The 16,828-nt window shown below is 36.8% G+C and overlaps 1 protein-coding gene across 2 annotated transcripts in view; it reads right to left on the bottom strand.

Annotated features, from left to right (window-relative positions):
• Nucleotides 1-2,717: 2,717 nt before the first annotated feature.
• Nucleotides 2,718-16,828, bottom strand: part of ttm50 (tiny tim 50) — a 124,732-nt gene continuing 110,621 nt past the window's right edge. For both annotated transcript variants that reach the window (XM_067149510.2, XM_067149518.2), the window contains exons 8-9: nucleotides 12,595-12,698; nucleotides 2,718-3,163 (exon numbers count right to left, since the gene is read on the bottom strand). In XM_067149510.2, coding sequence (XP_067005611.2) covers nucleotides 3,062-3,163; nucleotides 12,595-12,698 — 206 coding nt within the window. In that variant the 3' untranslated portion in view covers nucleotides 2,718-3,061. The remainder of the gene's footprint in view (nucleotides 3,164-12,594; nucleotides 12,699-16,828) is intronic.

Raw genomic sequence — 16,828 nt, 5'->3', positions numbered from 1 at the left:
TTACGTACTATTTCATTGGTGTACTTTTCAAAAAAAATATTTTTGAAAATGTTGCATGTTCCCAATTACGGTACAGCCTGGTGTGAAAATGGGAAACGGAAAACTTTTTTCAGGGCTGCCGACAGTGGGGTTCAAATCCATTGTCTCCCAAATGCAAGCTCACAGCTGCGCGCCTCTACTGCATGGCCAACTTGTTTGGTGTACAATACACACTTCATAAATTTCATGAATACCAATCAAATACTGTATTTACCATGCTTGGTGTACGCTTGATTGAAATAGACTTACATCAAACCAATGCCCAAGTACAAGAAAAGTCCTTAGAACCATTAGGGAGAGAAAATAAAGGAAAGAACCTGAATATTACACCAACACAACATGCCAACAAAAATGATCTTCCAACGACAAAGGTGAAAAGGTACCAAAAATCATCACTTATGATTAGTCTGAAAAGAGGGGAATATCATCAGACACCTTATTCCGATTAGTGTAGCCATATGCTGAGCAAATGGCTGGCTGATATTCTTGAAGGCGAGAATCAAACTTTTCACTTCTTAAAACAAGTTCGATCCTGGCTCAGTTCCGGTGGTATTTGAAGACGCTCAAATACGTCAGCCTCGTGTCGGTAGATTTATTGGTATGTAAAAGAACTCCTGCAGGACTAAATTCCGGCACCTCGGCATCTCCGAAAACCGTTAAGTAGTTAGTGGGACATAAAGCCAATAACATTATTATTCAAAACTCACGATGTTCAATCATCACGCACAATCTCCATGTCACCTCATCGTATATTCTCGTGCCAACTCTCTTGGTTTTGACAACTCAAAACATGGCTGCCCTTTATGAACTTGCCTCTGCAAGGAGCGCTGATGTCAGGCATAGAGCCCCTTTATGTTATTCTGGCTCGCTGGCTGCACATGCTGATTGGGTCATCATCCAAGATTAAATTAGATCAATAAAACAGTGTTTTATTCATAACAATATCATTTAATAACAATGCAGAACACAGGTAGCTATTTCTGACAGCATTTATTGGCATACACGTTATAATCGTGTTTCCATATGTGGACATACCCAATAACCGCCAATGATGTCAATTACCAAACTTCGGGTGTCTCCTAAGCTTGTAGTTACCAAGACATCGTACAGATCACAGCACTGGAGAATCAGTCCCTAGAACTTTTCGAGAACTGTGGTGTCAAGCTCAAGAGTCTCTGGTGAGATCATTACCCATTCCCTATGTCTGATTCATACATCACATATGCTAAATATTTTAAGTCTCAAGCCACCTTTCTGCTGAGAAACAATTCACTCTTCCTACATATTAATTAATTATTTACTTCCAAGAATTATTTTTCTATTGATTCTTTTACCTAATCACAGTTCCACTATAAATGTAAAAGGGGTGTTCAATAAAGACGGACTAATGATGTGAAAACTTTACCAAACAATCAATCAAATTACGTGTTTTCCCCTTCAGTGTAGTGATCATTTTAGATGCACACATCTCCCATCTTGGTTTGTTTTTTTTTTTACGACGCACCAACACAGATAGGTCTTATGGCGACGATGCGATAGGAAAGGCCTAGGAATGGGAAGGAAGCGGCCGTGGCCTTAATTAAGGTATAGACCCAGCATTTGCCTGGTGTGAAAATGGGAAACCATGGAAAACCATCTTCAGGACTATCGACAGTGGGGTTCGAACCCACTATCTCCCGCATGCGCCCCTAACCGCACGGCCAACCCGCCTGCTGATCTTGTCATCAACTTTCGGAAGACGTCCTCAAATTCATTTTTTGATAGACGCTTCAAAATCGCATCTAAAGCCTTCATTGCTTCATTTTCGGAGTAGAGTCATCGTCCTTTGAAATCCTTTTTGGCAATTGTAAACAAAGTGAAGTCACAGGTTGTGAGATCAGGGTTTCTTAAACAAGTTGTAGCCAAGTGAGGCTGTATATGAAATGGTCCTTTAAATTGGTGTGAGCACTTCCCACAGATATGTCCAGTATTTTTGAAAGTTCTCTAATGCTCACAAGAGAGTCCTCGGTCACAACACAGCTTCAGTGTTCATAGTGATCCCTAAGGATGGTGGTGCCCCCTCCCTCCTAGCAGCCCACAACTCTCTCTTCCATATTTAAAAGCGTTATCCCTACAAAAATATGCAGCTCAAGACATTGTAGACTCACTATAAGCTCTTTGAAGATCTAGAAATATTCAACAGAATGCAAAACTTGACTGCTACACACTGCTTTGACTTTCTGCCACCGTCCATTGTAACTTAGAAGTGTGTCAAACTACAGCCATTTTCAAGATGCTATTGATGGAGAGCAGTTGAGTTCTGACAGGTGTGCCTGGTGACAGTCAAGAGTACTTAGAAGTAAATGAATCAGCAGCTAGATGACAGTGCAATAAGCTGTTCAAGACTTGGGAACATTGGTCTCAGTCTTTATTGAACACCCTTCATGCATATGAATAAAGACAAGAAAGTTTACAAACCACATAAAACTCAGTATATTTAAATAACCTTAAAGCAAGTTTAAAAAAACAAATACATGTAAAATATTATTGATAACACTGCCCTCCACACTTAGAATTCACTTACACAATCCACATTTCAACCAAATCATCTGAGGAACAGGGATATACTATGTAAGGATGAATTACTGGGCCATGGAACATTCATTATAAAAGTCACAGAACAAATTGAGAACAGGAGGTTCTATTAAACAGTGGGCAATTTTATTTATTGTTGTGTGCATCTGTTAACAGGGATATTACATTTCAAAGTCCTGACTAGAACTTCACAGATATAAGAAGCTACTACTTAAATACGGATTTCAAACAGATTTATAAGAACATAAAAAAAACATCGTACAACACGTTAGCACATCCGTTACTTTTAACTAGCGTGAACCAATTCAGTTATGTCTCTGAATGTTCTTTACATTCTCACCGTCATCCATACATTCCACTGTATTTACACAATGAAAATAAACAGTTTATACACAGAAAGTGTCACTGTGGACACTTTAGGTTTGAGAACTCACTTCACAAGGGAACACTACAACTTGCGAGTCTGAAGAAAGCTTGGCGTCCACCTGTTGGCAAATGATCCCGCTCGAGGATTCTCTTTCATCATCCTCTCTTTTGCTTCAAGCTGCTCCTAAATACAACAGGAAGGAAAAAATTATATTCTGAACTACCTACTTTACTACAATACATAAAATATCTAAAATATAAGATACCTGAACAAAAAAATTAAAATAATTTAAATTCTGGGTCCCTTCAACTTTATCAGAATCCTACCCCAAACCCTTAACACAATCTGTAAAGCAATTCGCAGTTTTCTAGCATCTAACCACTCACAAATACCAAATTATAGTGCCTAGACTTTATTTCAGAAACTTGAGAACGTGGGAATGATCAAAATGTACACTTCTCTGCATAAAAGTACTAGAAAGGAACAAATAAGTGCAAATGAAGCCATATATAGAACCTGTTGGGTTCCTTTTCTCCTTTTGTGTAACTAGTCTTTTACCACCCGTTTGTCTTTTCTTTTTCAATTTACTTTACTTTTTACAAATTGTCAAACTGTATTAAAATATCCTCTGAGTCAATACATAATATACATCTGGTTAAGATGAGCTTTCTATTAGACATGTTTCAACTCAAACATAGGGTAATCCTCAGTAAAATACATTATAATAATCTAAAAACATTAGACACATGATTGTAAACAGTGCTTTTTCATTAAAAATCATGATGAAATTAAAATATGAGGTGATGTCCATTATAAAAGTTTTTGTGCTGGAGTCTAGATAAGAATATTAACGAAAGAGGAAGTTTTGGAACTACTCAATAGTCTAGATCAGAGTATAAAATTCACTATGGAAATGGGGAGTGGAGAATTACAGCTCGCATAATTATCTAAGACATAACAGTATCACGCCATTGAAATAATAACCTGGCATTTAACATTTACAGAAAACCAACCATAAACAAAATTCAGTACATCCTGAAGCTCACAAAAAATCTCCCTATAACAGCATGTAAGAGAGAGCTCTAAAAATCCCACTCTCAAAGAAAAATCTGAAAAAAGAAATCAAGACCATTTGCAAAATAAAGATGAGCAACAGATTTAGCACAAATTTTATAAATAGGTTAATTAGTAAACATAGAAACAAACCCAAAACCACTTTGACAAAAGCGTCTAAAACTAACGAACAAAATGCCACATTCACATTTAATAATAATAATAATAATAATAATAATAATAATAATAATAATAATAATAATAATAATAATAATAATAATAATCACTAATGTCCTAAGGAAACAGAACCTAAAAGCTTTTAAAACTAGCAACACCAATGAAATAAATGAAAACACATAATATGTGAAACTTTCATTCCTATTATTTACAGTAAAAAACAAGATCAGAAGAATTCACAACTGCAACACTCAATTTCGGTTACTACCCCCACATTCCCGCAAGCCCTGCCCCATTTCCCCACTCCACCTCCTCCCTAACATCACGTCACACATTTTGACTGTGGGAGAGCTGGACTCCACAGTCAGCGGACACAGGAAGGTCAAGCGAGCCACATAACATAAGATAATTTCGTCATCAAAACTTGTTTTAAATGTTCCTGTTAATCACGTTCTTTTTGATTCTTAATTTGGTTTTCATTATACACATTACAGATTATGAATCAGACGGTTCAACTTCACTAGCAACTCACATAATATTGTCCTCTGACTTAACACAATAACTGAGAGTCAACAGTGTACAGATATATTAGAACTGCACCAAGGGGCAATCGAGAAAGGTACAACAAAAAGACCTCCAGCACAACTTTTATAATGACCATCACCTCATATTTTAATTTCATTGTGATTTTTAATGAAAAACCTTTTTAACAACCATTATTTACAATTGTGTGGCTAATGCTTTAGATTATTATAATGTACTTTACTGAGGATGACCTCATGTTTGGGTTGAAACATGTCAAATTGAAAGCTCATCTTAACCAGATGTACATTATGTATTGACTAGGAGGATATTTAAATACAGTTTGACAATTTGTAAAAAGTTCAACCGTCAATACGAATCAAACACGAGATTTATAGTCTGTAATTACGTCACACAGACACAGATAGGTCTTTACATGTAACTAATCTCATGATTAGACCCGTATTGAACTATGCTATGCTATAGTAACAATTTGTTGGTTGTTTTGATCCACCTTTTCAATACAAATTAGTTTGTGTTGCTAGGTCGTAATGTTACAACACTAATTTACCGGGACATGTTTCGCTTTATTCACAAGCATCATCAGCCTATACAATTGTCTCAAGGTTTGTCATATTTGGATTGTTACAAATTTCATTACATTGAATGTAAATCTAATTTCAGTGATAATATTTAAAACATAGGAATAATATACACATTAAAAATTATGACAATATGTTTTGCAATGTTAAAATGGAGTAACTCTTAATTCTAAAACACATTGACGTCCAAAACACAGTTTTTACAATTTGAAAATTTGGCTAAAAATTGTTTGCAATGTTAAAATAAAATTGATTCAACTATAATTTGGCATTAAAATTTGAGTAATAAATATAAATTTTGGATGTTACTATATAGGAGCCATAGTTTCAAAAGGGCGTTGGTTTCTACAATACAGTAACATTTCAGTATTGAGAATTTTAGTTAATAATTGTGCTCTCTAATGTTATTTAAAAAGAATGTAATTTTGCATCATGCGTGATTAGAGTCATGATGATAATCTAGAATTGAAGTCTTGGGTTCGTTGGAGAATGGCTTCTAGATTTGATGAGGCTTGCTGCTGCAGTTTAACAATTTGATCAGAGGAAGTATTGACATATTTAATTCTTGTTTGTAGCGACCAGACTCTCCGTTGGAAGTTGATTGTTTTAATGTAAGTTATGGTTAAAAGGGGCTTCAATCCAAATTTTGAGTATCTGATTTTGTTTCTTTCAAGATATAGAATGGAAGAAGCATCCGTTTGTCTGCTGCTACAAAATCTTGTGGACCTTATTGCGTTACTGTGACTATTGTCTGTTGTGGTTCTACTCCTTGTGTTGTACGTATGAAACATTGCAAATCATATTGTCATAATTTTTAATGTGTATATTATTCCTATGTTTTAAATATTGTTATCACTGAAATTAGATTTACATTCAATGTAATGAAATTTGTAACAACAATCCAAATATGACAAACCTTGAGACAATTGTATAGGCTGATGATGCTTGTGAATAAAGCGAAATATGTCCCGGTAAATTAGTGTTGTAACATTACGACCTAGCGACACAAACTAATTTGTATTGAAAAGGTGGATCAAAACCACCAACAAATTGTTAGTATATCACAGATAAGTCTTACGGCGACAATGGGATAGGAAAGGGCTAAGAGTGGGAAGGAAGAGGCTGTGGCCTTAATTAGGTACAGCCCCAGCATTTGCCTTGTGTGAAAATGGAAAACCATCTTCAGGGCTGCCAACAGTGGGGTTCGAGCCCACTATCTCCTGGATGCAAGCTCACAGTTGCGCGCCCTTTAACACCACAGCCAACCCGCCTGGTTTAGCTTTCTCTCTTCCCTTTCCTGGTGTTTATCCAGCATTCTTTTTATCTTACATTTCCTACATCAAGAGTGAAGATCTGTCAAGATGGCCCCTCACTGAGTGTTGAATCCCACCCTGGTGATGAAGCTGGAAGAAGAAATGAGCTCGTCAGGGCTGAGAAGAAAAGGATGAACTATAACTGGGATTGATGAGAAGTGCATGTGCAGTGCATGAAGATATGGAGACTGCCACTGTCCTTTTGTGTTTTCTTTCCAATTCTCCCTCTTCCCACACGGACCAGTCATCGTGTTTATTCTATTGTGTGCTCCTTTCAATCTTTCTATACATGGATTACCTGCATAATATGTACCATATTCAACCTGAAGAAACTACAAGTTTCCTGATAATTGGCATGAAGTAAGCACACACTAGAAAAAACATGAAAGTGAACTCCCTTTGACTTCTATGATTATAGATAAGAAACTAACACATAAATTGGAGAAGTGCAGTCGAAGAACAAACAGTGATGAAAAATACCTGAAAGTAGCAATGTTCACGTAGTAACTAGTGAGATGAGTAATACAAGGCAAATTAATTCAAATATGGAGCCAAGGTTTGATTTATAATTAACAACCCAGGATTTCAAGGATATTTGGCCTGTTATTAGAAAGGAAATAATTATAGAAAATTTGTGGAATAGTTTGGCTAAAGTTTACTTCATTGGGAGAAGTACAGGTAATTATGTCTGTGGAAGAAGTTCATTGGTCAGGCACCAAAGTGAAAACAACACGTGTCAATGCCACCTCTTCAAAGACATGGGAAAATTAACAGAGAATTTAATTAATTACGCCCACTGGAAGAGTTGGAATTTTTTTTAAAAAAAAAACATTGTGACTGATATAATGTGGGGAATCTCTGGTGTGCTTTTCAGAAAAATCGGCCCAACAGTCTAGAAAATGACATGGCATTGTGCAATGACAGATACTAATCAATACCCCCCCCACTCATAAGCCAGCAGTTCGAGAGAGTGAACCTGCAAAATTGGACACCAAGAAGTGGACTTAGAAATTTCAATAGTTGTAGATGAGAGACTTGGGATCTTGAAAGCCATTCGGCTTGAGAAAGGCTGTTAAAAGCAAGGTATTGAGGGGAAAGTTAAATGAAGTTTGATAGCAATAACACGATATCCATGATAGTGTGACAGGGACATATACTGTAGCTGTTTCAAAGGATCTGATGAACTGTGAAGGACAGAGTCTATTCTAGAGGGGTATCAGAAATTGTTAACAGTCTTTTGATTACCTGAACGGGGAAAACATTTGGTTCATATTGAAAAAGTGACGTGAACTCTCTCTCTTTCCCACAGTTACATATTAATGAACACCTGGCATCTCAGATGTTAGTAGTTCCGCACAGTCCATGCAGCCACCAGGGTAACATAGTTATGCAGTGTTATTGTTATATGCTTAAAGTGTTAATTGTGTTATGTTATAATTAACCCTCCAAGTGGCAAACGCCTGATGTCAGGCGTTTTGACATGCTTTTCATTTTATTTCGGTAATCGAATTATTATTTATCAAAATGTGCTAATTACGAATCAATCGAAAGAGAAATGTTCAGTCTTAATCATGAAATAGTTTGTATAACAGCATGTTGCACTAATCTAGTGTAAATCTTTGCCAAAGTAGCGTCAAAATCCCACTGTCTTGTGCTAGCTGCTACATACTCAGCGGCTGGCCACACGTATGTCTCAGCTGAGCCAGCTATATTTAGTTGCCAGTTTTCCTTCTGATATCAATCTGAAGTGTTGATATGCAATTATATTAGCAATACTGAATCATTTCCTCACAGGAACAGTGAATAAATCTTTAAAGGGATGTCTCAGATTGTTTTAGGTACAAAACTTGAACCTAGGCAAACCGTTTACTTTAGGTAAGGTGACGTTCTACTGGTTGCTTATAAAGAAAACACTGAAACCAGTTTATTGTCTCACAACTGGATGTCACGTTGACGAAAATGTTGTAAGGAGTCGAAAGGGAAATGAAGGGTTGAAACCACTACTGATTCATAAGTACAATATCTTTATAGGCGGTGTAAATAATAAAGATACAGTAAGTGCATTTACCATTCCACTTGCTCCAGACCGACCAGAAAGTACTGGAAGCAAATTTTCTCAAACCTTCTGGATATGACATTATCTGATGCATACATCCTGTACATAAAGAACACTGATAAGCCTTTAGCAAGACGAGACTTCATGGTGAGTATAGTTAGGGGATTGCTAAATGAACAGTCATACTTTTGAGGATAAAAGGGTGTACTGTTTAAGTATGTATAACATGTCAACGATTTTTAACACAATTTATACTAAGAGTCTGCAACACCGGTAAAATATCGCTGCCATTACAGGATAAATGGCCGCCACTTCGAGGGTTAAGAAGAAAATTTTTCAAAAGATAAGGTTTCTAGAAGGACATTAGAACATTAGAACATTAGAACATTAAGCTCTTTAAGCCTTTAGGCTTTTTCGATTGAGAAATTACCAGCGTTTTGTCCCAGTGTAGCAGTGGGCTCATCAGTTGGAATGCTACACCCTTCCAAGGCGCTGGCGCTAGTGCGCCATTGAGACACCACTGCAAGAAGCCTCCTATGCAGGACAATGCAGTGACTGTGCACTAGGGGAAGCATGTGCCTCCACTTGTATAAATGCCTACCTTTCACCTATATCAAAAACTAAGATTCCTAGAAGGAAACCATAATTTAATTTCATCGATTGCAAATGTTAAAACATTAAGCTCTTTGAGTCTTTAGGCTTTTTCGATTGAGAAATTACCAGCATTTCGCCCCAGTGTAGCAGTGGGATCATCAATTGGAATGCTACACCCTTCCAAGACGCTGCCGGTTTCCCATTTTCACACCAGTCAAATGCTGGGGCCAACTCACCCAGTACACGTGCAGTTTTGTTCACTATTCCAGCCATGGAGGATTATGTGGAAAGGAGACTATTTGCCAATTCAATTAAATAAAGGAGAGAAAGATTATGATACAAACTTCAAATTGTGGGTTATACGCAAAGCAAAATGGATGAATAATGCATAGACTGCAAAAACATTCATTGTTTATGAGAATAACATGGCATTGGCGGAAAGACGACGAAAAGTTCCGTTTTTTAAAATTTGCTTTATATCGCACAGATACAGATAGGTCTTATGGTGACGATGAGATAGGAAAGAACTAGGAGTGGGAAGGAAGCGACCATGGCCTTAAGTTAGAAAAAGTTTGAAAATGTGAAACCACAAAAACCATCTTTAGGGCTGCCACAGTGGGGTTCGAACCCACTATTTCCCAAATGCAAGCTGACAGCTACATGACCAAAACTACACAGCCACTCACTCGGAAAGAAAAGTTTAAGAATGCCAGTACATCAAAGGAAGCATTCAGAGGATCAGACAAGAAAATTTAATGAAATTAATAAGCTTGTTACCAGATTCATGCAGACAAAACTAAACCAGGGTTATTCAATTAGTTGTGAATTTATTATACATAGATAGTAGGCAAATATTAAAAGTTCTGGTAAGATGACATCTAAACAGGCGTTCTGAAATGCAATGACGTGGCTAAATACTATGGAAGTTTTCACACAATATCAAAGTATGAAGCAGTCTCCAAGATCACAATGTGGACAAATAAATTGCAGTCCGCATCAGTAATCTTCTGGTAAAGGCTGCAACTATTAGCAGCTACGCATACTTAAGTGAGTGTTGAGTAACGTAATGTACGAGCAACCAGGTCAATCAACAATTATTGGCAGTATCCATCACTTTCTCTGTCGTTCCTGTTTACGACATCATCTACCAACCCATAATGAAACAATCGCTTTTGATGTTATGCTTAATTCTCTTGTAACTTTACAGAACACTCAATTTCTTGTAAAATGATCAACATCAAGGCCCTACAGCAAAGGCAACTATGTTAAAAATTTATTGTGTAGCCGGTGCATTCTTAAACCTGCATTGTTCTACATGGGGTGAACAAAATAAAATGTTATGTCCATTTCCATAAAAATTATGTTTAAAAATGCTCACCTAGCCTCAGCCTAACCAAAGACAAACTTAGGGTGGCGTGAACAAAGATGTAATGTTCAGGACTGTATTTATGACAGTGCACTAGTACAGTGCAATCCCCACTGACAGATTACACTGATAAATTTGGTCGCCAGCACCATCGCTCTTCTTCTTTCAATTTATGACTGCATGGGATCACTTCAGTCAGTCCATTATCCAAATCTCTTTGAAGGTACTGTTTGGGCCTTGCAATCCCCCCAGTACTTTCGCCCATCACCAATATATAATAAAACTGAGGAAAGTCTACAATATTTTATATTAAAATAAAACTTCTGCTCTTAGATGTACTTTAAGGCTTACCTACTACTTTATATTAGTTATAGGAGAGCTTAAAAATGTAAAAAAGGTAACTTTCCAGCCAAGTTCAAGGTCATGAATAAACCAAAATTTCTTGAGTTCTGATAATTTTTTTCTTTCCAATTTGCTTGTGATAAGTGATGGGAAGAATTGAATATAATGCCTTCGAAGAGAATCTTAAATTTTTCTCGTAAATATCTTCTAAACAGTCAGGCTCATCTTATATGCAAGGCTGTCTTATATTCACACCAATACAGTATTTATACAACCAAGAGTTTGAAAGGCATTTGGCTTTACGTCCTTTTCCAATCAATATTTCAAATTTCTAAGCTTCATATGACTTTTCATTAACCCTTTCTAGTCCAATTTTCTGTCACATGTTCCAACCATCTGGTCCAAATTAATTTTGCACGTTTTTACTTAGATTTAACTCAGAACTTTTGTTAGTAACTATAATTACATTATTATGATTATTGTATTCTTTAAACATGGGTCTAGTGAGTTATTTACAGCTTTATACAAATGTCTAACATCTTAACATCTTGCCAGATATTGAAGATTTCTGGTCTAAGGAATTTATTTGTCCTGTGCCTTTGTTCAGTGAAACTTTCACTAGGAAACATTTTTTACTAATATTTTGGGCGCTCCATTTAGAAAACACTCAGAATCAAGGTACCAGCCTTAGAACCAGAACTCAAAGTCAGTATTTTTCTAACATATGCTGACAGTAAATGTAGGGAATATTTAATACGTTGTTGGTTGATGAATCTGTTATTGATTTCAAGGGAAGAATATCCTTTATAACCTACAATGCCACGAAACCAACTAACTGGGGGCTCTCTTTGTGGATACATTGTATCCTTTGTGCCTTACCACGGAAAATTGACAACTTGCAATGCTGAAATTTACTACATCTTCATCTTCACTTGACAGTTCTACAAACTCTTTGTCTAATTCAAATAAATAATCATCGTCACTGCAGTCTAAATAAACGTGCATACATAATTCTTCTTCATTCATATTTGCCACTTATATATCGCAAATTCAACTGAGACAATTCGCATTCACAGATAAACACGCCTAGTACAACACGTGTGGAGTACTACTCAATGTAAACACAGCTGACAGGCTGCAGCTGCGGGTAACCTTGACGATACATGGCTACATATATCTAGTATTATTTCCATGAAGATTAAAAAATGGCTTCCTTTGTGCACAAAAATTTGCTCTAGAAACTCCAGGGATATCGATAGACTTCAATCAGATCAGAGAACTTCAATAAATAACATCTCAAGTAGAACAAAACATAATGTCGAGGTGACCTCGACGTTGGACTGGAAAAGGTTAACTAAATAAACAAACAAGAAAGCAAGTAAATGTATATGATTATTTAATAACCCTTCAGTTACTACAGATTTAAGGGACACAGGGATGTCAGAATTTTGCTCCAAGTGTTCATTAGTGCAATGGAATCAAACAACCTGGAGTTAACACATTTAGTAGATAAGACAACAAGCCACCAACATCAAAGCTTTAGCTTTCATTTAGAAAACTAAAGAAAAGTCAGAGAGAAAGTTACTTACCAAGAGCTTCCTTTGATTTTCACGGAATGCTTCTACAGGGTTATCGAACTGTTGATAATAATCGAGCACTTCACGTACATCTTCTACTTTAGCAGTAGCAATTGCTGTAATTATAAATAACCAGTAAGTATTAGCAAAGAAAACTAGCATACTTTCAGATCAGCAGCATAAACCTATCAAAAATTAGAGAAGAAAATGGAAAGACAGCAAACTAAAATACAGTGGAACCTTGATTATCCATTCCCAGAAACTATATTTTCCCAGACTACTGACTGAAATTATGTGGCCCCGCAAGCATCCTAATTAAATCTTGTTTTAAAAATCCTGATCAAAGTTGTTTTCCTGAAAGAAGTTTTCACAGGGAACTCACAAAGTTTCCCTGGTAAAACTGAATTTAAAATAATGTTTAACTCATGTAATTTATGTAGGTAGGAGGATTTGATGGCCGCCCCACAATCGAGGTTCCACTGTTATATAATTAAAAAATCCAGGAAGTTGGCTTATTACTGATAAAACAATTACATAAATAAGGGAGGAGTTGTACTACGGGAAAACCTGTACTGGTAAACAGGTAAAAGTAGAACCACAATAACTGATGAAGAATACAAAAAAATATGGTCAAACAGTAGTATTTAAAATGAACAACACAACATGAAAGTGACAAAAGAGTACGGTGGAAGAGAGAGAGATGAGAAAGCAAATATATTAAAACAGTGATACACCTGGGAAAAACAAGGATGAATCAGATCAACTAAGGCAATAAAAGAAAAATATTTAATAAAAAATGAAAGTCAAGCCAGACTGGCAAGTAGAAATATTGGGAAATTAAAGGAACTATATGAATTTTGTGACAAGGGTATGAAAATTAATTGTCACAGTAAAAGCAAAGAGGACAATTATAGAACAGCTAAGCAAGGAATTACTTTTCTGAAGACAAGTTTTCGAAGTGCCATTTGCTCAACTCGAGCACAGACTGGTATATTATCGTATTTATTCCCACTTCTTTTAACTAAAAATATAGGTGGAAAATCCAGCTGTGTAAATTAATGCCTGATAAGGTGAAATGGATCCACCTGTTAGTGTTGTATTGATCATATAACAGACTATTATGAAAATGTACTCATATTTATAATTTGCCTTTGCAGTGAATAGGTGGACCCATTTCACCGTATCAAGCATAACAACTGTTAATTTCATTTGTAATTAATTTTAAGAATTATCTTTATAGTCAAGTCAATATGGAACCGATAATGAAATTTATTACAGGTAATCAGTTATTTTAGACTGTCTGTTACTGTCTGCTGCTATGGCTTAAACTATACTCTCAAATCGCAATAACTCTTAGATTATTTCATGACACATTATAATGCATCACATAATGTTCAAAAGTTTCTAGGGCACTGACAACCTCATTAAAACACATGGGAATGATCAATAACTGAATGTTGTCATCGCCCAACAAAGTATTCAAACATTAGAACAAATATGAAAACATTTACACCGGGGCCCATAAAAGTATCAATGTATTATTGATCATCACTCTCTTTCTGCCAACGGCCGTAGCCATGTTGAAACACCGGATCCTGTGAGATCTCCGCGAAGTTAAGCAACATTGGGCGTGGTCAGGAGTTGGATGGGTTGCCACGCGCTGTTGGTGGGGGGGTAAGGGAATGGAGGAGCGGAAAGGAACTGGCCACCCTACCGCACGTAAACTCCGGCTCAGGAACGCCTCTGTGGAGGTTCGGACCTGCCTTCAGGCAGAATAACCCTTACCTACTCTCTTTCTAAAACAAATGAGATGAATTGTCAGTTGGAACCCTTATGTTTCGGACCAGCGGCTTTTTAAACATTGTTTTCTGGTGACACTCTTCGACCATGAATTATTCAGAGGTTACACTCGCTCATGTGTGATAGAATGACTTTGGCTGCCATCCTGAACGTGACAACACTTCAGAAATATGCAGCATTGGTTTGGACCGACTTCAGTCAAAGTTGTGAGTTTTAACATTCAGGTCAACTGTACGAGCTTAAGATGCGGGCGGATGCCTGCCCACTTCGTGAAAGATTTAAATTTTTTCTGCATTAGTAAGCAATTTCATAACTTTCTGTATCTGTAACTAGGTTATCACAAGACAAATATGCACCACACTAGTCAACTTCTCGAGATTATATTCCTAATTCGCAGGTAGGCTATCACGCGACAAATATTCACTACCCTTCACCGTGCCACTCAACACAGAACAAAATTCTTTTTGACAAGAATGCAAAATACAAGCAAAAACAGACTAAGTGGGTTATTTAGCAATCCCACTGCTAACTAGCAAGCAAAACTGAACTTGCCTGAGGCTGATGGCTTGCTCCCCGAAAGTGCAATTTACCCTATGAAGTTCACAAATTCAAGGCCTTTTCCCAACACTGTGCAACTTTCCCTAGCCTATCTTCTGTGGTAGGGGCTCTTATCTGTGTTCAAAATCATGTTCAATTCACAAGGGATGTCTAAGAACATTTTCAGAACTAGGAAAAATGTTACTGTACTAAGCGGTAATAGAGAAAATTTGAACGCAATAAGTGAGGTATTTTTATATACTGTAGATTTAAAACTATGGGAATTGGGACTTCAAATTTATGACATACTACGCGATAAAACATCTTAATGAGAAACACACTAATGAGGTTTCACTGTAAACATGTAATCGATGCTCTCTATCTCCAGCGACTTAAAATATGATTGTGTAAGTATACAAAATGTACATCCGAAATTTATTAACATGGGAGGGATGTAGTTTGGGACCTTAGGAAAAATATGAACAAGCGTAAAAAAAAAAAAAAAAGTGTCTGTCTGTTAGGTCATCCGCCCAGAGCCTGGATGGATCTTCAAATATGTGGTTATAGAGAAACCACAAAAACCTATGGCAGCACCAAAATAAGGTGTACTAGGCAAGAAGAGGAGTGCTTTCCTCACTGGGCCAGAAAGTGCTACTACAATTCAACTGACCCTATGAGCAACATAACAAACAGATGCACTGGTCATGCTCCAAATATCATTACTCAGCACCAGCCATACCCCAGCAGCCACGGATGAGACTGGACCGGTGGAAGCTACGTTTTGCTCTAGCTTGTGTCAAGAGACAGATGCAAAAGTACTGCATCCGTCAAGAAATGGCAGTATAAGTGCAAAACATATAACAGAAGTTCTACTGTATTGACTAATTCGAAGTCACAAACTGTGTACTGTGGGAAGAGCTGAAAACTAATTTATGCATAGAAGCTCTTCAATTCTGTATAAGGGGCATTGTCAGTGATTTGCGACTTATGAATGGTCAATATATAACCAAAGGTAAAACATGGCCCATATAAATACTGTTACATGTGAAATGTGTAATGCGAGTGGAATGTATTTTTTTTTTAAGTCTTTGTTTGTAAAATACAATATGATGTTTTATTTTTATTGACCTAACCTGTACTGTATAATGTTGTAACAAAGGCATTTGTAAATAGTAGAATTCCGTCTATAGTTCCTGGAAAGATCTAGAAAGTTACATAACTTTTGTACAGGGTGTGTTACTTTGTTGGTATGTGTTCTAGAAAGTGTGTTCTGTCTATTCTGGAAAAATACGACTCGCGATCATGCGTATTCTAGAATGTTAGTCAAAGTTCTCGATCGAAAGTAAGGTTGTGATTGGTGAGTCTAGGTGGCGATAGGGAACACGTGCACGCTGATTGGTTGCCTCTAAGGCCAGTAATTCCTATATATAGTGAGCGAGGCAGTGTTCGAATGAATTCTGTATCCTGAATTCTGTCGGTCTCGGTTTATCTGTCTGCGAGCAGCCTATCTGGATGAAGTCCCTCCAGTTTTCGGGATGGCACACTCCTCGGGTAAGCACTCTTGAATTCCGTTCCTGCTAAAAATTCCGTAATGTTCCGATTTGGTTTTCATACAGGAGTCTGCCCTAACCTCGCCTAGATTCACCAAATTAGTTACTTATGACGCCTTAGTTTTTCAGCTAGACTTACCTGTTCGTTTCCGAGGCATTCCCGTTTTGTTTCACTAAAATATGTATATTGTAGTTTAATAGTATTTCCCTTGGGGTTTGCCTCTGATAGTTCTGTATCACTTTAGGTACGCTAGATTTTGGATAACCTGTAAATTGCATTGTACTACTGCATTGGTAACTAGATGTACAGTTGATTTGTAATTTGAATTTACACTGCTACGAATAACCTATGTATATCA

The sequence above is a fragment of the Anabrus simplex genome, chromosome 1, assembly GCF_040414725.1.
Source record: "Anabrus simplex isolate iqAnaSimp1 chromosome 1, ASM4041472v1, whole genome shotgun sequence".
NCBI classification, from domain to species: domain Eukaryota; kingdom Metazoa; phylum Arthropoda; class Insecta; order Orthoptera; family Tettigoniidae; genus Anabrus; species Anabrus simplex.
The sequence above is the reverse complement of the archived record's forward strand: the minus strand, read 5'-3'. Positions and strand labels throughout refer to the sequence as shown.